The 24955-nt window shown below is 49.4% G+C and overlaps 10 protein-coding genes across 10 annotated transcripts; 6 read left to right on the top strand and 4 right to left on the bottom strand.

Moving 5' to 3' along the window:
* Positions 1 to 95: 95 nt before the first annotated feature.
* Positions 96 to 2565, top strand: CI109_104063 (uncharacterized protein; the record flags this gene model as incomplete). The annotated part of the gene is made up of 8 exons (XM_032005207.1): positions 96 to 565; positions 628 to 719; positions 787 to 890; positions 943 to 1539; positions 1596 to 1724; positions 1785 to 1913; positions 1969 to 2187; positions 2245 to 2565. The coding sequence occupies 8 exons, from the start codon at positions 96 to 98 to the stop codon at positions 2563 to 2565; spliced, it is 2061 nt and encodes a 686-aa protein (XP_031860441.1).
* A 529-nt stretch (positions 2566 to 3094) lies between these two features.
* CI109_104062 (uncharacterized protein) lies at positions 3095 to 4748 on the top strand (the record flags this gene model as incomplete). Its single annotated transcript, XM_032005208.2, has 8 exons — positions 3095 to 3279; positions 3445 to 3518; positions 3601 to 3723; positions 3788 to 3822; positions 3886 to 3948; positions 4017 to 4101; positions 4165 to 4317; positions 4402 to 4748. 8 exons carry the CDS (start codon positions 3095 to 3097, stop codon positions 4746 to 4748), a joined length of 1065 nt encoding a protein of 354 aa, XP_031860442.2.
* Positions 4749 to 5050: 302 nt separating this feature from the next.
* CI109_104061 (hydroxyethylthiazole kinase) lies at positions 5051 to 7529 on the top strand (the record flags this gene model as incomplete). The annotated part of the gene is made up of 12 exons (XM_032005209.1): positions 5051 to 5119; positions 5193 to 5216; positions 5308 to 5367; positions 5428 to 5469; positions 5543 to 5594; positions 5754 to 6020; positions 6102 to 6400; positions 6456 to 6589; positions 6642 to 6763; positions 6837 to 6995; positions 7069 to 7303; positions 7379 to 7529. The coding sequence occupies 12 exons, from the start codon at positions 5051 to 5053 to the stop codon at positions 7527 to 7529; spliced, it is 1614 nt and encodes a 537-aa protein (XP_031860443.1).
* Positions 7530 to 7609: 80 nt separating this feature from the next.
* On the bottom strand, positions 7610 to 9036 carry CI109_104060 (uncharacterized protein; the record flags this gene model as incomplete). Its single annotated transcript, XM_032005210.1, has 7 exons — positions 7610 to 7665; positions 7726 to 7751; positions 7828 to 7896; positions 7994 to 8103; positions 8191 to 8243; positions 8369 to 8546; positions 8686 to 9036. 7 exons carry the CDS (start codon positions 9034 to 9036, stop codon positions 7610 to 7612), a joined length of 843 nt encoding a protein of 280 aa, XP_031860444.1.
* Positions 9037 to 9454: 418 nt separating this feature from the next.
* Positions 9455 to 10698, top strand: CI109_104059 (uncharacterized protein; the record flags this gene model as incomplete). The annotated part of the gene is made up of 4 exons (XM_032005211.1): positions 9455 to 9823; positions 9905 to 10321; positions 10413 to 10611; positions 10679 to 10698. 4 exons carry the CDS (start codon positions 9455 to 9457, stop codon positions 10696 to 10698), a joined length of 1005 nt encoding a protein of 334 aa, XP_031860445.1.
* A 150-nt stretch (positions 10699 to 10848) lies between these two features.
* Positions 10849 to 13192, bottom strand: CI109_104058 (uncharacterized protein; the record flags this gene model as incomplete). The annotated part of the gene is made up of 3 exons (XM_032005212.1): positions 10849 to 12484; positions 12552 to 12844; positions 12983 to 13192. 3 exons carry the CDS (start codon positions 13190 to 13192, stop codon positions 10849 to 10851), a joined length of 2139 nt encoding a protein of 712 aa, XP_031860446.1.
* Positions 13193 to 13494: 302 nt separating this feature from the next.
* CI109_104057 (uncharacterized protein) lies at positions 13495 to 15736 on the bottom strand (the record flags this gene model as incomplete). The annotated part of the gene is made up of 11 exons (XM_032005213.1): positions 13495 to 13524; positions 13589 to 13648; positions 13699 to 13846; positions 13908 to 14104; positions 14160 to 14328; positions 14384 to 14542; positions 14593 to 14760; positions 14820 to 15286; positions 15351 to 15463; positions 15523 to 15579; positions 15652 to 15736. The coding sequence occupies 11 exons, from the start codon at positions 15734 to 15736 to the stop codon at positions 13495 to 13497; spliced, it is 1653 nt and encodes a 550-aa protein (XP_031860447.1).
* A 638-nt stretch (positions 15737 to 16374) lies between these two features.
* On the top strand, positions 16375 to 19389 carry CI109_104056 (uncharacterized protein; the record flags this gene model as incomplete). The annotated part of the gene is made up of 11 exons (XM_032005214.1): positions 16375 to 16556; positions 16621 to 16749; positions 16812 to 16947; positions 17014 to 17445; positions 17511 to 17785; positions 17840 to 17959; positions 18019 to 18227; positions 18282 to 18406; positions 18465 to 18630; positions 18697 to 19023; positions 19094 to 19389. 11 exons carry the CDS (start codon positions 16375 to 16377, stop codon positions 19387 to 19389), a joined length of 2397 nt encoding a protein of 798 aa, XP_031860448.1.
* Positions 19390 to 19606: 217 nt separating this feature from the next.
* CI109_104055 (uncharacterized protein) lies at positions 19607 to 22468 on the bottom strand (the record flags this gene model as incomplete). Its single annotated transcript, XM_032005215.1, has 11 exons — positions 19607 to 20561; positions 20621 to 20675; positions 20734 to 21020; positions 21072 to 21154; positions 21215 to 21344; positions 21398 to 21501; positions 21552 to 21640; positions 21696 to 21936; positions 21999 to 22092; positions 22162 to 22232; positions 22322 to 22468. The coding sequence occupies 11 exons, from the start codon at positions 22466 to 22468 to the stop codon at positions 19607 to 19609; spliced, it is 2256 nt and encodes a 751-aa protein (XP_031860449.1).
* Positions 22469 to 22966: 498 nt separating this feature from the next.
* Positions 22967 to 24644, top strand: CI109_104054 (ATP-dependent rRNA helicase RRP3; the record flags this gene model as incomplete). The annotated part of the gene is made up of 4 exons (XM_032005216.1): positions 22967 to 23319; positions 23387 to 23773; positions 23838 to 24153; positions 24228 to 24644. 4 exons carry the CDS (start codon positions 22967 to 22969, stop codon positions 24642 to 24644), a joined length of 1473 nt encoding a protein of 490 aa, XP_031860450.1.
* Positions 24645 to 24955: the final 311 nt, after the last annotated feature.

The following is a 24955-nucleotide window of genomic DNA, read 5'->3' as shown; positions in this document are numbered from 1 at the left end:
ACCTATCTGCACGTCGACTCAATTCAGCTTGTACCTTCATCTCTACTCTTCATTGCCCATCACACCTGCTACCAACATCGATTGGTTCACACAGCATGTCGATGCCTCCACCCAACGTGCCCTCCAAGGGCAAATCACCTCAATCTGGAACTCCTCCAACGAGTCAACTCGGTCGTTCTAACTCTTCCTCGTCATCTTCCAACGTTCCTGCCCCTGCCTCTGCCAAAACCCGCTCACCCAAGATCAAAGCTCTCACTCCCAACTCCCTTATCGCAGACATCAAGTCTCAAAACCCCTCAGACCCTGACCGACATGTAGCTGTCGACCCTCATGTCTTGGCAGAAGCAGTCTCGAAACTCGATATGATCAGGTCGGTCCCTGCCCCAATGTCGACGGTTACCTCACCCGCTGCCAGCGCAGCTGCGAGTGGTGCTAGTAGTCCGAAATTGTTTGGAGCCGGAGCTGGAATCGGATCAGGTGGAGCAGCAAGTACAGCAACGACACCAGGAGAAGGGGGAAGGTTGAGTGCACCTGGAACACCACACTTTGGTGCTCAGACTGCTCTGTAAGTAGCTAGCTGATAATTGAGTCAACAAGAGCAGACCACTGACATCCCATTCGGCACAGGCTGAGAACACTAGACGAGACAACCAGAGTGCTCCGACAGTCCTCGAAAGCCCCATCAAGAGCTCCATCAGTTTCAGGTATCGGTGCTGTCAGTGAGTCAGACTTCCCTTTGGTCTGACCATGTAAGCTATTGCTAACGTGATGTCTCAATGTCTGCAGTTGAGAAGCCTGACTACTCTGAAGCCAAGATTGTTGTCGCGATGGTTGGCTTGCCTGCACGAGGCAAGTCGTACTTGAGTAACAAGCTCATGAGATATCTGCGCGTGAGTCGGTTCATCTGAAAATGAGCTGCATGTGCTGATTGCTGTGATATAGTGGCTCGAATACAACGTCGAGGTATTCAACGTTGGTCAACTGAGACGTTCCAAAGCTCGAGACCAAATGCAATCAGGACAAGGCAAGGTTGATCACTCTGCGACCTACTTCTCACACACCGATGCGAAAGCTACGCGAAAACGAGAACTTCTTGCTGAAGAGAGTTTGGAATCGCTCATCACCTGGTTGAAGAAAGAGGGTAACGTCGGAATCATGGACGCTACGAATAGTACTTTTGACAGGAGAGAATGGATCCAAAATCGAATTTCGAAAGAACCGAATCTTCAACTTCTCTTCCTCGAATCGTTCTGTGACGATCCTCAGGTCATCGCGACCAACGTCGCGTTGAAAGTCCAATCTGGCGATCCGGATTATAAAGGGATGTCGAGAGAGGACGCCGAGCGAGATTTCAGGAAGAGAATTTCAGAATACGAAAGGGTTTACCAAACTATCACCGAACCGGAGATCAGCTATTGTCGAATTCTGAATGTCGGACAAAGGGTCACCATCAACAGGATTTCAGGATATCTCCAGAGTCGAATCGCGTTCTACTTAATGAACTTGCATCTCAAGCCTAGAAGTATCTACCTCTCAAGAGTGAGTTGACTTTCCTCTGCACGCGCTCAACCTCAAGCTTATGACTCTTCTTGTAGCACGGAGAAAGTATGTATAACGTTGAAGGGAAAATCGGTGGAGACTCGGACTTGTCACCCAACGGATGGAAGTATGCTCAGGCTCTCCCTGCTTTGATCAAGGACAACATCGGTGATGGACCTCTCGAGGTTAGCGTTATGCAGTTGCACATCGTGGAGGATTGCATGCTGATTCCCTGTTCTCATCAGGTGTGGACTTCTACTCTTCAGCGAACGCAACAGACCGGATCGTTCTTGCCCTTCGAGAAGAAGACATGGAAGTCGCTTGATGAGCTTGATGCGGGTGTCTGTGATGGTATGACTTATGAAGAGATCGAGGTGAGCTGTCTCCTCCTCCACATCCTTGTCGAACTGGCTGACAGGTCATGTGAAGGAAAAATACCCGGAAGATTATGAGAGTCGTGACGAGGACAAGTTCAACTATCGATATCGAGGAGGAGAGTCGTATCGTGATGTGGTTGTTCGACTTGAACCTGTTATCATGGAGCTGGAAAGACAGGAGAATATCCTCATCATTGCGCACCAGGCTATTCTGAGATGTCTGTACGCCTACTTCCAAGCAAGACCGCAGGAGGAGTTGCCGTACATCAAGGTAGGTCTGCGCAATGCAGTTGACCTTTATTCGACTAATCTCCTTTATGTCTCACAGATCCCCCTTCACACCCTGATCAAGATCACACCCATGGCATATGGATGTCACGAAGAGCGATACCCCTTACCTATCGAAGCGGTTGACACGCATCGAGCCAGACCTGCAAAAGCGAAAGTGGCATCTGGAAATGCGTCGGTTCCCGAACCGGAATTCATCCCAGACGTCGGTGTGAAGAGGGATTACTTTGGAAATGCTCATGGGATCGGGTTGAGACCCGAGGCGATCACACAGGCTTTGGAGAATCAGGTGGAGAAGGGGCAATTGACTCCGAAAGCCGCTTCAAAGGAAGTGGAGGCAACGGAGGGGGATGCGAAGTGAGCTGGGTAGAAACTGAACAGATGTTGGGGTCGGAAGACATTGAAGAGAGTAGATTGTTGGAAGGATCGAGACCTTCACGTGAAAGAAGATCGAAAGGAAACACAAACGGAAGCCAATCGCGCAAGAACACGCTAGGATTGTTGTATAATTGAAGATCCTAGATAACAGAAGAAAGCAGGTCATGCATGAGCAGCGAGTGATTGCATGTTGACATGCACCGTTATGGAGGTCGCTACTGCATATTGGGATGCGCATGGTAACCAGCTCCAGATCGGTGTTGAACCGACGACACTGGATAACGGTCACGACGGTTGCAACCTCCACTTTTGCTGTTTCACGTCCCGACGTCAACATTCTAAGATCCGCATTTATTAGCTATTCTTGGCACCAGTACGACTGTATCACCGATCGAACACTCCTCCCATCGATCATTTGCAAAGATTCTCCTTATCTAGTCCTTCGACTCTACTCATCTACCCAGATCCATCTTCCGCATCTACGGACTCCGGCAAAACGGGCACAGAGTACAATGAAGCTTTCCACCATCGCTTTAACGTTGATATCGACAACTCTATCCGCGATGGCACAACAATCTACTCCGAGAGTATTGGTCTACACAGCTACTGCAGGGTATAGACATGATTCTATACCCACTGCGATCCAAGTTCTGGGCGGTGTTGCGGGACAATATGGCGTAGAATTCGTCTTTTCAGAGTGAGTGAGGGCGGGAAGATCGTTGTATTGTTGGATCCGGAGTGAAGTGGAGCTCGGACCGCCGTTGAGCGGCGAGGAAAGGGAGGCGGGGGGAAGTTCTCGCTGAGGGTCTGGCGTGAGTAGAGGTCAAAGATAAGTGCTGACGTTCTGGTTCTGGGGACGCAGGGACAAATCACAGTTTACAAATGAGACATTATCAGGATTTGACGGGGTCATGTTCATCTCAAATTCTGAAGAAGGTGAGTTAGTTGGTCTATCCCGTTCCTTTCCCTCAATCACGATCAAAAGTCTGCGCAAGTGCTTATGATATGGTGATCGTAGTCCTCGATGCGACTGGTCAAGCCGCTTTGCAGACATTCTTCCAGTCAGGAGGAGTATATACTGGTGTCCATGCTGCTTCAGCATGTTTGTTCCAGGATAATACATATCTACAAGCTGTAGGAGGTGAGTCGCACTTTTTACCCCCTTCATAGAGCGAAAGTGAGCTGAACTAAGACGATCTGTGTAGCGTACTTTGATTATCATCCAACTTTACAGACCGCAGTGAGTATGAGATTGTCATCTCCTCGAAGGTGTTTACCACTGACAGTCGAGGGTTTGCTTTAGACCTTTGAACGACTGAACAACTCTTTCCCTGCGACTGCCAACGTTCCAGATCGATGGACTTTTGTGAGCTGCTCTCTTCGTCATCGTAAAAGATGGCAATAGACCACCCGCTGACTCAGGGCGCGACGCAGCAAGAGGAGGTATACAACTTCCGCTCTGATCCAAGGGATCAAGGAGCAGTTGTCATCATGACAGTCGACGAGTCAAGCTACGTCAGTGAGTATCGTGTACCTTCCCAGTACCATGTTACACACATCGGCTGACTTTGATGTCCACTAGACAACGCCACGTCCACTGGTAATTACCCTTCACAAGGGACACCTCATCCTATAGCGTGGTATATCGAATCTCCCAACTCTGCACAACCGTTACTCCCATCTGCTCCCAAGGCTGGTAGATCGTTCTATACCTCTCTAGGCCACACGAACGAGAGTGAGTTGCGTCGCTTGCGCTTCGCTTAGACCGCTGTCGACCATTTCCTCCGGCTATGACGCTTATCGGTGTGATCTTCTCTAGCATGGCAAAATACGACGTTCCAGGGCCACGTCATGGAGGGGCTGATGTGGGCTTTGGGTGGAGCATCCACCAAAGCGTACGGTGTCGGCTTAGTAGGCAACGGTGCAGCCTCAGGAGGCAACGCCACGTCTAGTGCCTCCGCGGGGTCAAGTGCCAGTGCGACTGGTAGTTCGTCGGCGAGCGGTACGGCCGGCACTTCATCTTCGGCGGCGGGTACCTCTGCACCTGCATCTTCAAATTCAGCCTCAAGTGCTAAAGGGAGTGGACAAATGGTATCTGGTAAAGTTGCAGCGATTGGTGTGGGGATGGTAGGCGCCGTTGTATTTGGTATGGGGATGGTCTTGTAGGGTCGTATCTGTGTATGAATATGGATATTGCATGCAGGCTGCAATCAATAACGGAATAACCTAGCAGCATGTGCTTTTCGTCCACCGATGATGACACGATCACTATCCGAATTCGAAATTGATAGGGAGGAGAAATCAAACACGGCGCCCCGCTCGTCGCATCCAGGCACCATAGTATACATCATCACCCCAGATGCAGTCGAAGCAAGATCAAGCATAAATAGCTGACGCCTGGTTAGTCTTCACATTTTATCTTTCGACAGAAGCTGAGCTGTAGGCTAACAGACACACCGCAACGCAAGATGGGAAAAGTAGAGATTGATTACTCTGTGTATTTGGTGACGGGACGAGAGTTTCTCCCGGCTGGCAAGGTGAGTTTGGGGTGTATACCGAATCTGCCATAGCGACTGAACTGATCAGGATCATGCATTCGGTGATCTGTAGGATTACTACGAGAGTCTCGAAGAGGTATGTGCAACCCAACCGCCGATATATCACCTGTCATTCGTGGTTCGGGCTCTGCGAACTGATCTAAGCTGATATTCTGCATATTATGTAGTCGTTACAAGGAGGTGTCACCCTTGTTCAGATTCGAGAGAAAGATGCCGATACAGGAGAAGTGAGCAGCTCTCATCCTTGGGTGGAAAGCTCGAGCTGATTCTCTGCACTTTGTTTGCAGTTTATCGAGGTTGCCAGACGGTCGAAGGAGATATGTGATAAAGTGAGTCCGTTGCTATTCAACTTGCAAAGCAGGTCTAGTCGTTTGAATGCTGATCGAATGTTTGGGTTCTCAGTACAATGTTCCGGTCTTGATCAATGATCGGATCGATGTTCACCTCGCTGTCGGTGAGTCGAAATGTCCCCTGACCTACCACCCCCAGGTGTTCCTCCACTGTTAAACCATGTCCTGCGAAACGGAAGTCCAGCTCTGCACAACCATATTCATCACTCCCTCCTACCTGAAGGTGTACTGATCTTCCCCCACCCCCACCCCACTTCACTTAGGAACCGCCGGAATCCATATCGGTCAAACTGACTGTCCCCTCCCGCTCGCTCGTCAACTCGTCGGACCCGATGCGATCATCGGTATATCCGTGGGCACCGTCTCCGAAGCGCACAAAGCTGTCGAAGAAGGTGCAGATTATGTGGGTATCGGAGCTGTCTGGCCTACAGGGAGTAAAGATGTGAGAAATAAGAAGATGTTGGGTCCAGAAGGGGTGGGGGAGATCTTGGATATCCTAGCCGGAACCGGAGTGAAGAGCGTTGCGATTGGTGAGTGTTAATCTATGGATATCTCTCGATCGGTCATTGATCATGAGCAGTGACTGGAGGCTGATCACTAGACTTGACTAGGCGGTATTCACCTTCCTAACCTTGCACAACTCTTACACTCATCTACCGGCCCAGACTCTACCAATCACCTCGACGGCATAGCTATCATCTCAGATATCGTAGCGTCTCAAACACCAAAAGAAGCAGCGCGGGGTCTACGAGATGTGGTCGATTCTTTCAAGCGAGTGAGAAGCAGCGCTACGGACCCGCTAGCTTTGTTCAGTGTGCAAGGAAAGAGGGAGGTGTCAGTGGAAGCATTTGTGAACGGCGTGATGGGACTGATGGACGTGGTGAAGAGGGAGACGCCTTTGGTTCATCAGGTGAGTTCAAACCATTCCGGGAGCGTATTCTTTTGCTGATTATGGGCCATTACAGATGACGAATAACGTCGTTATAAACGATTCGGCCAATGCTACACTTGCCGTTGGTGCTTCTCCAATCATGTCAACCCATCCACGAGACGTGGCGGACCTCAGTCCAGCAATCGGTGCTCTCCTTATCAACTTTGGGTGAGATCCGCAAGGTGATTCTGAATTCTCAGCTGAGCTGACGCCTGCGCAGTACCATCTCTGATAAGGAGGGCATGCTCGTAGCAGGCAGACAAGCCAATTTTAATCGAAAACCACTAGTCTTCGACCCTGTCGCAATCGGCGCAACTTCCTATCGAAGGGAAACGGCCGTCGGTGAGTCGACCAACCTTACTCCTTACAAGCTTCAGCCCCTCTGACGGTTTTAGCTGATCATCTACTCATGTAGATCTGCTGGCCCACTGGCAGCCTACGATCATCAAGGGTAATGCAGGGGAGATTGGAGCGATGGCCAAGTCTACCGAAGTGGCGAGCCGAGGTGTTGATTCTGTTGGTAGTGGTTTCTCAAATCCAGGTGCTGTCGTCAAAGCGCTTGCGAGGAAGAGAGGTGCGTCAAACTTCGACGCAATCACCGTTCACTCTGCTGCAATATTAACGCTTGAACCCCGAATCCCTTCTAGCTGCGGTCATCGTTCTTACTGGCGAACAAGATTACATCTCTGACGGTTCCGTTGTGCTCAAGACTTCGAACGGACATCATTACCTTGGAAGCATCACAGGATCGGGATGTATGACGGGCTCCTTAATAGGCTGTTTCGCAGCTGCTGCCAGGTTGGACTACCTATCGAAGAACAAAGCCTTTGAAAACCTTTCGCAGCTGGTTCAGGGAGATATGTTACTTGCAGCCTTGGCGGGGTGAGTTACAATCCATCTCAGTGGACACCGTGAATCTGTTGGACAAGAGCTAACAAAGCTTGATTTCTTGCTCAGTGTTGTGGTGTTCAACGTTGCGGCGGAGGTGGCGGCTGAGAGACCGGACGTCAAAGGTCCTGGAACATTTAGAGCAGCATTGATAGATGAGCTCTACAACCTTACACCGGAAATCGTGAAGAAGAGGGCGAAGGTGGAGACACTCTCGTAGCGTAAAGAAGAGGAATAGGTCACTAGACGCATACATGCTTTTTGCTTCTGTCCAATTTACTGCTTGGTATCCTACTTGCATTAGGCATCCTCGTGTAAGAGCACATATTCCCTGGATGAGGTACCAAATTTGATAACTGCGAAGAACGGAATGTCAGTTGTGACAACTCAACTGTCTTAGGTGCGGTTCAACTCACCATCACTACTTCTCAGCTCGTAGTATCTACGAAAGCATCACCGAAAGCGGAGTGATCAGCCGAGTTACCTAAATATTAGGAGGAGGGAAGGGTCGTGCTCACCTTGATTTGGGAATCTCCTGATCATTGACATATGTCCCGTTCGTCGATTCCAAGTCGATGATGAATGGTCTGCCAAAACAAACGCTGGTCAGCTTCTCATTTCCATTTGGGACCTACTCAGCCATTGTGGCTGAATTGCAAGTAAGCGAAATTGGCAAGAACCCACTTTATACTCGTTGTCACATCTCCAAATTCGTTCTTCTCTGAGATCTGACGGTATTGGATCGCCGCATGTTGTTTAGAGCATGAAGGGTGGGCTATAGGGATATCTGTGACCTGTGGATGGAGAAAGAGCAGCATAGCGGCGGTAATGTCAGTCTAAGTAAATCTGACAGTCGAATGGGTGAGAGTGCGGTGACTTACGACTGTATCTCGTCCTATGAGATAGGCTGATTGTCGATAGATGTGTATCAAGTCTATGAGTTCGTCAGCGTCAGTCATTGGGCAAATCATGCCTCTCGTCGATTTGTCGCGTACGACCGATATCAAAGAGATCACTGGTCGTTGAGGGAAGGCGAAGCAGCCACAGGACACAACTCACCAATCTGCTCTGTGCCTTTAAACACGTACAACCTCCAATTCTTTGTCGGCTTCCTAGCTTCGGCAGGTTCGTTGTATTTCACCACTACACCTTTGACGGTGTTGGTTTCCTTGGCGAGAAGACCGGAATTGCCAAAGTTCGGTTTCTCAGGTTCGACAGAGGAAGGTCTGTCTGGGTCCTGCGTGAAGTCGAGGACAAATCGTTAGCTCCTGCCATTGGCCTTGAACGGGTTGGGCAGGATGCAATGCGAGCACCGATATATTCGAGCAGTATGGTTCGAGCTCAAGAGGATAGGAGCATAGTACGACACCACTTACATCACGCTTGACATCGTCATCAAACCTCTTTCTTTCCACCGCTCGCTCCTCCTCTCTATCCTTTTCGTTGTAACCAGCACCACCACCTCTCCTACTAGGTCCACCGCCACTTCTTCCTTCCCTGTCCCCATATCCGTTATCTCTCTCCCTCTCTCTCCCTCCCCTCCTATCACCTCCACGATCACGATCACGATCACGATGTGAAGGAGGTGGTGGTTGGGGTGGAAGACCCCCGACACCAGGTGATCTACGACGTGAAGAAGATCGACCGGACCCTTTGGATAGGTATTCCCTCCGTTGGGGAGAACGTGAGTCTCGTCGATAATGTCGACGTTCGGGTGATTCGGACATGGTGTGTGTGTGACAGGATGAGTGTTGTGTTGTGAAATGACAATGCAGAAATATATGAATTGTCGGAGGAGTTGACTGGACCCAACTCGCTGAAAGTTGTGGATTACGTTGTGTTCCTAATTTATCATTTCGTCGCGCCGATTCATTAACTCGTTCTTTGTTGTTGCACTTACAACCCAAATTCATTCTTGACTACCCACGCTTGCATCGCTGTTGTCCTCAAATCCTCTGCACAGCCGTATTTTACTCAATCTATCAGACAACGCTACGCTCTTCGTGTCCAGCTAGCTGTTGAGTTGCCCGTCTACCTAAAGCGTCAGTCGAACATCACTTTATCTCGACGCGTCTTTCTCCTTCCTCTATCCTTGGTCCTATCCAGCACTTGCTCTGCCCAAGAGTTCACTAAGTGACTCCTCCGATGTCACGTCAAACGATCTCCTCATTGGAATCTCAACTCTCATCAACGAATCACGAGCTTGAACTTGCCACTTTTCTGAATAAGGGTATCCTCCAGACCAATACCGAATACAAGCTACGAATCGCAGAACTCGAGAGCGAGAATCTGATATTACGAAAAGCCGAGAGCAGATTGGCTAAGACGGAAGATCGATTAGAGGTGGCTCAGAAGAGGGTGGAAGAGTTGGAGGTGGATATGGAGGATCTGGAGAGGGAAAGAGATGAGTGGGAAGCAAGGTATTGGTCTTTGAGAGATAGGTTGGGAGCGGTTCTAGCAGACGAGAGCGATATGAAGAGATCAAGTGAAGGAGGTGAGGTGCAACCGACAAACGTGGGTTGGGCTACTGCTATAATTCCGTCCTTGCTGTGCTCACCACTGGGATGTACTGATTTCGCTTGGATGTTTACTCAGACACATTCAACGAGATCTAAACCATCAATTGCAACATCGTCCAAACCGACTCCTGTGAAAGCTGCCGCAGCCGTCGCTGCTTTATCGTCCAAATCAACTCCCATCACCCGATACACCACCAACGCATCTACGAAAGCTACACCTAAACGTAAAGCAGCGCCCCCCGCCTCTCGTCAGTCTCTTCCAGCTCAAGCTCAGGCTCTACCGACCAAACGGTCTTTGTCACCCGTACGACCACCAATACGTGCACAATCGAAGAAACGTCGAAGGGTCGAAGACTCGCCGAGCGATGATGAGGACGTGTACGTGCAACAGGGGTATGAAGATGGTGATGAATACGTGGAAGAAGAAGGTGTGGGTTTTGAGCGAGGAGAAGGGGAAGAAAGTGATCCGTTAGGTGTAGATGGCTATGCTCCGGTGAGTGGAACATTTACCATCCTGTCAACAACATCATTCCGGGCCTGTAGTTCGCTGGAGCGTGAGCACTGATACCGAAGGCCTTGCGCAGGCGTCTTCACCCCCACCTCCAACTAGTCCTCCTCGAACTCGAATACCGCCTCGACCACCCACTTCTTCCACTAGGAAATCTCGAATATCCCTCACTTCCTCAGCCAGCAAACGTAGAGAATCACGAAAACCTGTCGTAGAAGTGAGGGTGAAGGCGGAGCCTGTCAGTCCCGGAGACGTGGTGAGCGATAGTGATGATGGTGAGTCGTGTGTCAACTCCTTTCTTTGAGCACGAGGTGAACTGATATCATATCGTGATAACGACAGATCCACTCGCTATGATGTGATTGAGCAGTGTATTAGAAGAGAGGAGGAAGGGCTTTGAGTCTTAGGGTGCCTGTTGTATAGAAGGGAAAGTATATCATTGATTTCCTGCTGTTGTCATCAAGTCTATGCAAGAGGCGATATAGATGTTTCGTCCGCTCTTTTTGTGCCACCTATCGAAGGGGATACGAATAATCCCCTTGTTCGAATCTAACTCTTTTACCTTCTCCAAACACCCTATAAGGGAAGATCATGACCGTCGCAAACCCCTTCTCCCTTCTTTCTTCTTCTTCCTCTTCTTGCCCGTTTGACCCTCCGTCAAGCTGGTTCTCTTCCTCCCAAACGTATCCTGCTCTCTCCCAACCTCTTATTCTCCACCTTGTCTGACCCCACACTTCTTTAAGAGTCGCCGTGCCCATCATGACGGTCGTCATGCCCTCTTTCGCACCTCTATGTAAACTATGGAGACTGACGACGGGGAAAGGCAACGAGATCTTCGCCACTGGAGGAGTCGGCATTTTCTTCGGTTGAAGGAAGTTTGGTAAGGCCACTTTGTGATTCGCTTTGGTTGAAAGGTAATATTCGTCTAGGAAGGTTTTGGTTATCGCTTCGAGGGTGATGTCCAGTCCGGGTCGAGATATTTCCCTTCCTTCGAGATTACTCTTCTCGAAATTCCATGATGGTAAAAGACTATCACTCATTTCTTCGTCTGCACCGGGAGCATTGACAGTGTCGTCCTCCTTGACCTGTTCGATCTCGTCAAAGATTTTCACTTTGAAACCTTTCAATATCCCTTCGTTTCCCTCATACCTCGATCCCTCGAAGAAGTCGCCCTCTTCAAGACCTAACATCCGTAACATTCGTCTTTGTTCGCCACCGTATCCGTGGGCAGGACCAGAATTGAGTGCTTCGTAGGTATATTGAGCGGCCTGCTTTGTCGTCCAAAACTGGACGTGAGGTAAATTGTCTTCGTTCGTGAGTTCTTCCACCTCGTCGTTGGAATCGCTGTTGTCGGGGACATCCCGTGTCTGGACCTTCTCCCTCCCTTTCATTTCGCTCCAAGCGTCTCTGATCACCTTGTCGAATTCTTCTATGAAGGGTCGGTCCATCTCTTCCAGAATACACCTATACAATTCGACCGAGTTCTGACTCTGTCCCTTCACCACCTCGATCTCCTCTTCATCCACTTCTTCCTTCTTCCCTTTCCCTTTGCCTCTACCTGTCCCATCTCTACCTCTAGGGGTGGACGTTCCGTCGCCTATCAAATGACCTTCGGGACGTAACGATCTTCGTGCAGCTTCTTCCCTGTTCTCCGGAAGAGGGTGATGTAACACGTCGGAACAAAGACCCATAAGTGCTGTGATGTCGAAATTGAGTCGAAGGGAAGGTAATGGTCTTGCAGGTATTGGGTGTCCACGTATCGTGGATAGTGAAAGGGAAGATAAATCACCAAAGAGGAGATTTATACCCATAGATCGGATAATGTCGAATGATTTTGGTATTCGATCATCAGGCCATTCTCCATCGTCATTATCAAACCCTTCTAGCTCCGAAGAGGAAGAAGGGATCCGAGTGAGACGAAGTGTGATGCTAGGTGGGGCTGCACCGGGTATTCGAGGGATAGAATAAGAAGCACGTATCAAATCTCGAGCGGTGGTGATGAGACTGTTGGTCAACTCGTGATCTCGACTTGAGGAGCTTTCGCCGCCGCCGTTGGGGTCCGAATTCGAATCCGAATCCGAGTCGAAATCAGAATTGATGTAAGAGTCGATCTCGCGGAACTCGGCGAGAAGATGGGAGATCTTCTTGCTACAGTACATTGATGGATAGATTAGCAGAGTCCGATTGAACCTTGATGACTATTCTCCAAACTCACCTATAAATCCGCACCCACTCCATCCCTCCCTTGGCAATCACGTCCACCCAAACCTCTTTCTCCTTCTCCTTTTCTTTGCCCTTCCCTTGTGATCCTACTCCTTGCGACGCCTTTCCGGCCTTGTTCATTCCTGAGCTCGGTCCAGATCCGAAAGCCCGTCCTCTATCTCCCCCCATTGCCATCCTGACGCCAACGATGGGAGGTGGAGAGGTTATGATTATCTTCCAGAATGTAGTGAGACCTTGTACCGAAGGAATTGGATCATCTTGCGGTGGCACACCGGATCTGATCATCTGAAGAATTAGTCAGCTCGTACCTGTTGTAGTATTGATTGCGTCTAGCGCAAGTCATCCGTGATAGAGGTGACGAGTGTGTTGCGGTGTATGGACACCTCACGAAGGAGACGTTTGGTGCATTGACGTGTCACTCACTCCCGCTATCAGCCTTTCATGATGTTCTACCCCTTCTATAAACTTCTTCAGGCCCATGACTTCGTCCTGCTTCCATACATCCCATCTGATCCTGTCCAATATCGGAGCGTGATAAAGCAACCTCTCGACAGGGAACGAGTGGATATGGTCGAGTAACGCCTTGATGAGCTCGTGAGCATGTTGTAGTTGTTCCGTGAAGTCTTGCGACATGTCGAGATGTGTCCAACGCCGTTGCACGTCTTATGATCTGTCAGACTGAGCAGACATAGGGGAAAGAAACGAGAACAAATGAGTGCTCATGTACGAAGAGCATCTGTGCGTTGGATTGACTTTTGATTTTCGGTTCAACCTCCACTTCACTCGGGACTCAACGATACTTCCTGGTGCTAGGACCAGATACGACACGGCCAGTCGAAACAACATATGTCGATCAATTGTACATAAAAGTTACACAAGTCACACACTCTATGCTGGGATGGATGCTCAACGACCAAAAACAGACCATATCAACCTCAGATATCAACGGAGAACTCCCATCGTCGCTGTAACACAACTCGCATTAGCTCCGAACAGAAAGATTACAGTGGCAAGACGACCAAGACTCACCTCGAGATACCCCTTTAGTGTATCGTCCATGAGGATATCGTGTCTCTTCTGCACGTATGCCTGAATAGCGAGTCAGGAAACATTTCCAAACCGGAAAGGTCGTGACTCACCGCTTGATTGGTAATGTTCTGTCTCAGCTTTGCGATCGAGTCGGTGTCTACGATGTTCTGCTCTAACAGGTATCCGAGGTTCTCCACCGCTCTCTCTAAATCTCGTTGATTGTCCTCGAAAAGTTCCGTCATGTTGTTTCGCTTCAGACTGCGATCATTTTCGTCAACTCATTTGGTCCCATCCGCGCCGCGCGACTGCTAAAACTCACTAGAACGCCATGCAATAAGACCACTTGAGTGTTATTCTCGCCTTGATTACTGCATCTACCGCTTGTTTCGCGAATTGGACTTCAATCCAAGATAAGTTTCCACTGTTCTGCATTTGCTCCATCTTCTTCTCCGTTTTCTTATAGAAATCGGCATCAAGTTTCGCCGAGTGTTCGTGATTCGCCCATCGGTTGAAGTACTGCAGGAAACATCAGTTCAGCACGAGAACGCTAGTCGACAAGGGCGATACTCACGTGTAAATATCTCTCCAAACTCGCTCGACTCTTCGCTTGAGTGTCTCGCGCGTCGATACCACTTCTCTCGTCGAATCGATTACATTGATACCAGCTCGTGCCGTGTTCTGACCATGGGCCCATACACACCCAGCAGAATTCCCATTTACACTTCTTGCAGGTCATATGGCTAAGTCGAGTAGTCAGATCGCGGTCACTGTGACATCGAAGTCTGGTTCACTTACTTGCATCCACCGTTCTTCTCAATGGTCGACTGACACTTGGTACACTCCTTGGTGTTGGCTTGTAACCAATTGGCTGTTTCGGAATCATCCGCACACTTCTTCTCCCACATCTTGACTATTCTGCATAGTACTGGTCGATGACTCGCGCCGTAACCGCATCTGGGAGATTGTCAGGTTTCCACACCAACGCTGGCCAAATTCGAACCTACCCAAAGCACAGCTCATGGCCGCATTTACACTCGACAGTAGGAACAAGCTGATTAAGCATCCGCGGCGGTGCTTGATTACACTCGATTATGAATTCGCAATTTGGATGTGGACACCATCTTAGATTCGGTGAATCAGCCACAAAAGCCGCATTGAGCAGATTATGATATCTGTATCGACCCGTCAGCTTCCGTGTCCTTAAATTACTAAGCACTTAGATGAAGCTCACCTTTTCAATATATCTGCAGTGACGATCTCGCCCACAACCTCTTCTCTCACCACTCTCTCACACCCTCTCTCCATACATTGAATCTTCGCGCTTTCTCCTTCTCCCTTGACCTTTCCTGATAAGTACTCTCCCCAGCAATTGCGACAGAACCGATGTCCGCACCCCATCGCAAAGGTGTTAGCTTCGACGGCGGATGTGTCGAAGTCCATGCAACAGACGGGACATTCGAAAGGCTCCGTGCGGATCTGAGAGCGCGTTCTGCTACTGCCTGATACACTAGTGGGACGAAGTAATCGGTTGGACCGCTTCTCTGGAGATGGCGGTAGATTATGTGTCCGTGTACTCGGTGAGGTAGGTGGTGAAAGACCGGCTTCTTCGAGTGCAGCATTCGGATCATTCCAGAATTGCTCTTGGAGCTTCTCTGAGTTCCAGACAAAGTGTCGAAGCAGAATGGCTGCGGTTGATGGCTACGAAGGTGGAGATTTCAGTACGTTACAGTAAACGAACAACTGGTCATGACAATGTACTCACCGGAACTTCCAGAAGAGACTGTATCTTCTTGATCTCCTTGTTCTGCATGTCTATGATCTCCTGTAATGTCCGTACCTTCCACGTCACATCGTATGGCTTCTTCTGTGGTGCTTCTGCAGACCAATGGAAGTTTATGAGCTATCATAGATGAGATAATCGTCATATCACTCACCTTCTAATGCGGGAGAAAGCGCGTCGTATACATCAGGCTCTGAGGTAGAATCTACATCTATATAACGTCTCTTAGTCAGCTCGTGAAGACACAGAGAGCACCCATACTGTGCGGAGTTGCGCAACTCACCATCCATATCCTCATCCTGATCGAACCCATCGTCATCATATTCGTCCTCGCACATAAACTCATCATTCTCCCCGTCGGACGACATCCTCGCTACCTCGTTCTCCGGAGGGGTAGGCGGGGCAACGATCGGTTCAAACTCGACTGCTGCCTTTCTCTTATTGCTTGATAGGTCTGGTGTGGTTATTGAGGGAGAACGGAGTCGTTTGTTATTATTGATCGAAGAGGTGTTGCCAGCAGACTCGGACGGAATAATGATAGTAGACGAGGACTTCAGGGTGGCGGTAATTATAGAATGGAGAAAAGGATTTGTAAGTGTATTACACTGACAGCCTCGATACCAGCTTAAGATATGTGAGTATTATCGTACAGGCCACTAAGTGTGACCTCGTTGTTGGCGGAGTTGGTTGTAGCTGGTGTGAAGTCGCGGAAGCAGGTGAGACAGAGAAGGAAAGAGATGAGAAGAATGGAAGTTGTCAGCAGCAATTAACCTACGGCTAAACACGAACCCATTCAGTCTTCCCTCCACCTACGAACAAAGGGTGGATATATTTGATTCCGCTGGGCATTGTGACATGTAATATAACACGTCATTCGTTGTTACGCGCTGGTTGAGCTGTTCTTTCCTCTGACTACTTTCAATCATTTCGACATATGCTATAACAACCTTCCTTTACAAACACCTGCACCTCTCACTCTCGTTCATGGTACAAGAGACGACACACGATGATGGCCGCCTCCTCTAGTAATCCTTATCAGACATTCGCCAAAGTCTTCTCTTCGTACCACGACCAGTATGCCGAAGCTGGTCCTTCCTCGAACCAGCTCGACACTCCTATTCGATTCGATGCAGTCCTAGACGAGGATGGAGGTCTCATAAATGCCCTTATGGGATCTTTGGAGGAAACGTGAGTCAGCTATCCTGTTCCTTCGTTTGCCAATGAGTCAATTATCTAAGAAATGGATTCGTAGGATTCGTTCAAAAACACCAGCAAATAGCTCGGGTTTTGATATTGATGGTGACGAGCAGATCTCAGCAGAGGAACATCAAGCCTTGTTATCGGAACACAGAACATGGCAGCTCTTACGGGCAATCTACGAGTAAGCTCAGCTATCATTGCTCTTCTTGCAGTTCACAGAAGCTGATCACCTTGTTCTCGTAGGAACCGGTTACATCGTTCAGATCCCTCGTTCGTGGCTGCCTCTTCGAAGGAGCAAATACATGAGAATCCGTATGCGAGTCCGGAGGATATCATTCAGACGATAGTCAATGAGGACTCGGAGCTGAGTCTGTGGGCGGTAAGCTGTCCAGCCCTCCCCTATTCAAATGGTTTTCAAGCTAAATGTCACTGTCCGGCCGTCTAGACACTTGTGGACCACCTCCAATCACGACCTCTGCTTTCTTCACCTCCTCCACTAGAAGCTCGACACGGCTACTTACCTTCTACTGTACGACGGACTAAAGCTGCTCGTTCTGGAGGTGCCACTTCTACGCCCGCCTCTCTCGACCCGGATTTCACAGTTCGAGATCCCCATGGACCTGGATTAGCAGGAGAAGATCAAACGTATCAAACGCCGTTATTGGAGACTTTATGGGATTTGGTCAGACATGGTGAATTGGATCAGGCCATCAAGCTGTGCGAACAGGGAGGCGAACCTTGGCGAGGAGCATCATTGATGGGTGGAAGAAGGTGGACAATGGGCGGCATGACAAAAGACAGTATGGATGTCAGTCCGATGGAGGGGAACAGGCGGAGAGCATTGTGGAAGAAATGTTGTCGGGCTATCGCCAAGAATGTGAGTGCAAGACACTTGTGGTATTAACACAGATAGCGATGATGCTGACTATTTGCGATCTGTAGCCTACTCTGTCAGCTGCGGAACGACACCTCTACGCCGCACTCATTTCCGACCTTCCCACTCTTTTACCCGCCTGCGAATCATGGGAGGATCATCTTTGGGCGCATGTGCAGCACAGAATAGAAAGTCGGATAGAGCAACGATGGCGTGAGCTCGGCGGATTCTGGGAGGACGAAAGTGCGTATCTGGGCAAGGATGACCACGATGTGGAGATTGCGCACGGAGGATTGGAGGAAGTGTTTGCAAGTATGGCAGGACTGCAACATCCAGGCGTGGCGTGAGTCTGCTCATCATTCCTCAGAACGCGACTCGAGCTGACCGATAGAGACAGCGTCGCATTGAGAGATCCATACCATGTCGCTCAGAGGATGATCATCCTCGGACGAACGGAGGCTCTTTTCATCCAGTTCTCCGATCAGCTTCTCAAGCTAGAGGGCAATGTCTCCCCAGAGTGAGTCCAGCTAATCTCCTGCCCGTGTGTAGCCAGGCTGACTCCGTGCGACCGTATAGACTCATTGGTCCTCTGATTCGGTTCTTCGCACATCTCGTTCTTGTCTTGAGAACACTGGACCAACCGGTATCTGACTCGTCCGCCAATGCCATCATTCAAGCGTACCTTACAATATTAGAGAGAGAGGGGAATGACGAGTTGGTGGCAATGTATGCTGCCTGTCTGCGAGAAGGCAGTGGTGAAGAGAGCTACGCCAGATTCCTGAGAGGTGAGCGTTGTATCAATATCGTGTCAGAGTGTGAAGCTGACATTGTGTGTATAGCTATGGATCCTTCAGCTGCAAGAGAGACGAGAAGAGAAGCGCTTTCTCGTGCCAAGCAGCATAATCTAGATGTGGCTATCATCGCAAAAGAGACTGTCCGGATGGTACTTTCAGAAGCTTTCGATGTCAGTTCATCCGCTTTGTGAAGAACAGAGTGTGGCTGATCCCCGAACGCCATCACAGGATATACCTTCCTTATCTATTGCGGAACCAGATATCACAGCGGTGTCGGCGGGATTGACGGAGAGGGATGTGTATCTTATTCGTACGATCGAGTGGTTGACAATGATGGACGAGACGATGGGCGAGGCCTTGATCAAATCGAATGACGTTGCGCGATACTTCTTGGGTAAGCGCACGCTCGAACGGACGATGCAACGTGGATTTGCTGACAATTCGTGATTTTCCCTAATAGCTTTAGGTCAAGCGAACGCTGCACAATCACTGCTCAAGACACTCCCACCAAGTCTACTCACTCTCGCCACGTCTTCTACAGCTGACGAAGATCCAGAAGATCATCTACTCGAACACGCTTCTTTCCATCGATTATTCTCCGTTTTCGCCTCGCACGACGTCGTAGATGACATTGTCGCCAGACAACCGAAAGTGACAGCTACAAAGATGGAAGTGCATAATTGGAAAAAGGGATTACTAGGTGCTGTCGAAAAGGTGTGGGAGAGGACGGTGGAATTGGTAGAAGGGGATTGGTTGCGATTCAGAGTTGGCAAGGGTGATGAGCATGGTGAGTGGAGTCCGGTTCGGATCACATCGTGTGTTTTTTGAGTGTGAAGCTGATATCCCGAATTGAATAGCTCTGCAAAGACGAAAAGAACTTTCTTTGATTCAACACACTTTCATCCCCGATCTCATCCTCCGATTACACAATCTCTTACTCACACATTCCGCCCTTTTCCCCGAACTGCTCAAACGAGCCATGGAATTGATCCAGATCGTCGCAGAGGAAGATAATCATATCTACGAAGAATTCTTACCTCGTCAACAAGGTGCTGGAGCGGGTAGATTGATGGTGTATCTGGAAAAGGTTAGAGAGGTAGGGTTGGAGGTGTTGAAGTCGGGTGGGGGGGATGCGTTTGGTGTCAAGGCTTGAGTGATAGAGATGGACGTCGGATAACGTAGATCCAGTAATGCGCAGATAATGCAAAAGTATTAATGCCACAATCATATTTTCTGGAATGCCGTTCGCCCCAAGTTGAGATGTGTAAACGGTACATGAAAAATGCCAACATATATACTGTACATCCCTACTTCTTCGAACCATGTTTCGCCCACCCTGTAACTGAATACATCTAATTATATGACTCTGCTCACATCCCCATCATCCTCGCATCTCTCCCCACAGCTGCGACTCTAGCTTTCGCAGCTGCTCCCTCGCCACTCGTCCTTCTTGCCATCGCAACAGCCGCCGCGTTGTTGGTCAAAACCCTTTGATGAAGATTCAGGTTCCCCGATTTACTCCTTGGCATCTTCTTGATGCCTCCTGCTGCCTGATCTGAAGCTGTTGCTGTCGTGCTTTGAATCTGGGGAGGGTTGATCGATCCTAATGGTTGACGCATTTCAGCTTGTGACGATTGATACGTCGTGGTCGACGAGGGGATAGGAGCAGTGGAAGCTCTGCGTAAGAAGGGACTGGGTAAGTCTGGATCCTCCGGTGCCCATTTCGCCGGAGTTGCAGCTTCGCGATACACGAATGTAGGTGCGGGGATCATCGTCGGTGGGAGCGATGTCTTGCTCGAAGATGCCGACGATGCCTCTGAGGACACTCCTGAAGAAGTACTACTAGACTCCCCATTTATCGCTGCCAGTTGCGCTCCGAGATTCAAACCGGACGGTGGTGCGACAGAACTTCGTCGAGGTCGAGGCATCCATGGTGAAGCTATCGACATCGGACTAGCAGTAGCCATCGAGATGTCTTCGCTATATACACCGCCTTTCGATAACTCGCTAGGACTGCCTATCGATGTTCGTTGTTGTCGAGCTGAGAATGACATGGTCTGTTTCGCCGGTGTCGCTTCTGTTGCTGCCCAGGCTGCATCTCGTTCAGCATCGGCACGTGCAGCTGCCGCCAGGTTGCCAAGTGATTTCGTGTTCCCTCGTCTCAATGGCGGCGCCGCACGAGGTTGAATACCAAAGTTAGTGAAACGAGCATCGAGAGGTGCAGGTGAGGACACCGTAGCTGCCAGAGGGATCTTGGAAGGTGTATCGCCATATGCGGTATGTGCGAGTTTGTTGAAACGTGAGGTACCGGTGAGGGGAAGGGTACTGAACATTCTATCAGTATCATCACACGATTGATGTCACCTTTCAGGGTAAGAACTCACTTGCGCTCTTCCAGAAGCGGTCGTGTTGGTGGAGCCATGGACGCTCGTGGTTGTCCTACAACGCGGAGCGTAAGCGGGTGTAACGGTAAACATCAATCTGGGGATGTACGCACGAGCTTCCTCTCCAACATCGACCATTCCCAACCCTGATTCTTTGCCCTTCTCCTTTTCCTCCCGTAGTCTTTCCCACTGTCCTCTCAAGCTCTCAGCAGCCTGGTTCAACCTTCGCTGCGTCTCTTTCGACTCTTCATCCTTGCTGTCGCAGATGTTTTCCCGCGCTAACAAGCTGGCTTCTCGTGCTGCTAATGCCTTTTCTCGTTCGTCCAGCGCCGTTGCCCGAGCACGGAGTTGTTCTTCGTACCCCTTTAACTCGTCTCGCTTGTTCAGGAGAAGAGATGTTCTGAGGACAAATGTCAGCTTGAGCCTCACTTTCACCACCCCGCTGACTCACTGGTTTTGTACAGTGAAGAGCTTGCGATGTAACTTCATCTCATCCATCTCAAGTAGGTCCTTCGTGGACGGCCGTTTGATGGGCTGATCAGAAGCATGAGCTGTGTCCTTTCGTTCGCTTGACTTTGTTGAGGTTAAGCTTACATTGAGAGTCAGCATCGCCTTGATGACACTTTTCAGTGCAGGCGAGTATTGCGCTGGTAGAGGCGGCAACTTTCCAGACTTGACCATTGAGATCAGTTCTGCTTGAGTCTGTGCTGTGGAGAATGGCGAACTAGAACGCATCCATCAGCATGATGGATTTCCAAGGTTGGCCGGTTCACTTACTGTAAAGCACACATCTCGTAGACGAGACACCCCAGACTCCAAATATCTGACTTTGTATCGTAACGGTTTTCGGCCAGGATCTCGGGTGGCATGTAGAGTGGGGTCTAAGAGAATTGTCAGCATCGCTCATCGTAGCGTAGGGTAACCAGCTCACTCCAACATATGTGCTCGTGAAAGCTGCTGTTCCCATATCTTTACTCAACCCGAAATCACCTAGCTTGACAAACTCGTCCGACAAGAAAACTGTACGAAGATATCATCAGCTTGGTTGAGATTTACAAGTGGGAGTGCAGCTGACCATTCTCCGGCTTCAAATCCCTATGCAAGACTTGATATCTCGCGGCACCTCCATCTGCTGTTGGAGCAGCCTGACTTAATCTCGCCGCACCAAGTTTCGAAGGTCGTTCAGCAGGCCAGTGGCAGTGGTGCAGAGCCAGTGTGATCTGCAGGAAGATATTCCATATTTTGTCTTCATGTAGTGGTTGACCGCTTCTTTGAGCTTTACGAATAAGAGTGCCGAGATCTCCAGACGTGCAGAACTGTTTGAGTACTTGTTAACAGGGGCTCGCTTCTACAACCCGAATGTTCGGAAATGACGTACCTCCATGACGATGTATATCCGTTCGTTCTTGGGGTCTTTGATTTTCTGGATGAGCTGCACGATGTTACGATGTTTCAGTGAATCAAGAATTGCACTGAGAGTGAAGGACGTCTATAAGCTTCTTCGTGTGCGGAACACCTAACAATCATATGTTGCGACCTACACTTCAGCCAGGATTTGCTTACGATCTTTCTCCGTCATCTTGGAGTAATCGAGTTGTTTGAGAGCGAACTCCTAGATAATTTGAAATGCAGAGTCAGCGAAAGGACACGTCGTCTAGGTATATAGCCAACATAGATCCGTTATGTCAAAATCGCACTGACCTTTCCATCCGACACTCGTTGGACCTTGCTGATCACTCCGAAACTTCCCTTTCCGATATTCGAGATGAGCTTGTACTTGTCAAGCTCGGAGACGTCTGCATATCCGGTACTATGACTGGACACGCCAGATCGACGTGGTAGTGCCATGTTGGTTGACTAGCGAGGAATCGAGGTTGTTTACCGTTCGTTTATCGAGAGCTTGAGTTACGGTGTGCAGCAGTTGGCTACATGCGCATGTGAGGCAACCTTTGAAGAATATGGTTTGTCGGTAGGCCGGTAGGTGCTGCGAAAGAAATTCCAAGGGATGTTATGTTAGTTGTCGTCTTATCGAACGTGATTGGAATGAAAGATGTTGAAGGTAATGTTGTCATACTCGAGTATTGTTGTCCAGCCCCCATCAACCAACCTACCCAAAGTCAGGCGCGGGATACTGAAGAAATGGGATAAAATCGATAAAAACAACCCCTCAAATAAATACAGTGCCTCGTGCTATCAAATTGATTCCGTTGCTTGTCCTGACCAGAGGTGGAGGAAGTTTGCATGGTCTCAACTTTTTGGCCACCATTAACCTGCTTCTTGATACTGGCAGCTATATACATCTGCTATCAGAACTCAGCTTGCGTTATACGATCACGACAATACACCATGTCGTCCGTCGCTTCTTCAGAAGCCTCATCATCGCGCTCAGCCGCTTCCGCCTCCCCTTCTCCTTCCCGCTCTCCCTCTCCCAACCCCGACGGTCCTGAACCTTCAGAGTCAAACAAGACCTTTGCAGAGCTCGGTATCAGCTCTCAACTCTGCGATGCGTGTACGACACTAGGGTTCAAGAAACCCTCTGATATTCAGATCGAGGCTATACCCCCCGCTTTAGAAGGGCGAGATATCATTGGTCTCGCTCAGACTGGTTCGGGTAAAACGGCAGCGTTCAGTTTACCAATCTTGCAAACACTATGGGAGAATCCTCAGCCTTTCTATGCCTTGATCCTGGCTCCTACTCGGTAAGTCGTATTGATTGATCACATTGCGACGTTCTCCTTGTGCTGATGAAATCTAACCTGCGCTTAGTGAATTGGCATACCAAATATCACAACAAGTCAGCGCCCTTGGTACAGGTATCGGGGTCCGAACCGCCGTCATTGTCGGAGGAATGGACATGATGTCTCAATCCATCGCACTTTCAAAAAGACCCCACATCATCGTCGCTACTCCCGGTCGACTGATGGACCATCTCGAGAACACTAAAGGATTTTCCCTGAAAGCTCTCAAATACTTGGTGTTGGACGAAGCGGATCGATTGCTCGATATGGATTTCGGACCAATTATCGACAAGGTTTTGAAGGTCGTCCCGAAGGAGAGAAATACGTATTTGTTCTCCGCTACTATGACGACAAAGGTCGCGAAGCTGCAACGAGCGAGTTTGAATAAACCTGTTAGGGTCGAGGTCTCCTCAAAGTGAGCGTGCAGATATCTTGCTTTCTTTCGTCCAGTAGCTGACCTTCTCCGTCGTGCATCTCAGATACTCCACTGTGTCAACTCTTCTCCAACACTATCTCCTGCTCCCTCTCAAGTTGAAAGACGCCCATCTACTCTACCTCGCCAACGAGCTGTCCTCGTCATCCATGATCATCTTCACCCGAACTGTCAATGACGCTCAAAGATTATCCATCATTCTCCGACGGTTGGGTTTCCCCGCCATCCCCCTGCATGGTCAGATGAGTCAGAGTATGCGATTAGCGAGTCTGAACAAGTTCAAATCGGGTGGAAGAAGTATCTTGGTCGCGACAGACGTTGCGAGTCGTGGTTTGGATATCCCCTTGGTGGATCTTGTCATTGTGAGTCCTTCATGAGCACTGGTCGCATGTAGCTACTTGAGACACATGTTAATGCCCTGTGATTCTTATCGCAGAACTATGATATGCCTACCAACTCGAAAGACTATGTTCATCGAGTCGGTCGTACCGCTCGAGCTGGTCGATCCGGAAAGTCCATCACCTTGGTCACTCAATACGATGTCGAGATCCTTCAGCGTATCGAATCACACATCGGAAAGAAGATGTCATCATTCGACGTGGACAAGGAAGCTGTCGCCGTTCTCACTGACACGGTCGCTCGAGCAAGTAGAGAAGCAGCTGCCGAGATGAGAGAGACAGGTACAGGTGGATCAGGAGGAAAGAGGGGAAGGGACGGGAAGAGAAAGGCCTTTTCGGACAAAGACGAAAGGGATAGGGATGATGATGTTGTTGAGGCTGGAGTGCCCAGGAAGAAGAACAAGTTCTCGAACGCGGGCAAGAAGAAAGGTGGACCTCCTGGAGGAAGGCGATGATCGATCGGTGGACTGGTGGATCGGTCAACTTGGCAGGGGTGTATTGTGTGAGGGTCGTCCCGTAGTCATGTTCTATAAGCTTCTATCATCTTGCATGTACTTGGTAGAAAACCTTGTAAAAGGTCGTGAAACGGGGTTTAGAATGGCAAAGAACAAACGCACAACCTCGATCAAGCCACTGACCACCTCATAGCACCCAAAAAATGCGATCCGGTCGGGACATCATGTTCTAATTTTAAGACATTAACGTCCCTCTGATGGTACATGACAACGACCCGATGCATCTAACGTCTGGCTTCTCCTCCCTCTCT

Source organism: Kwoniella shandongensis, chromosome 7, assembly GCF_008629635.2.
Source record: "Kwoniella shandongensis chromosome 7, complete sequence".
Taxonomy (NCBI): domain Eukaryota; kingdom Fungi; phylum Basidiomycota; class Tremellomycetes; order Tremellales; family Cryptococcaceae; genus Kwoniella; species Kwoniella shandongensis.
This window is presented reverse-complemented; position numbering and strand designations above follow the sequence as displayed.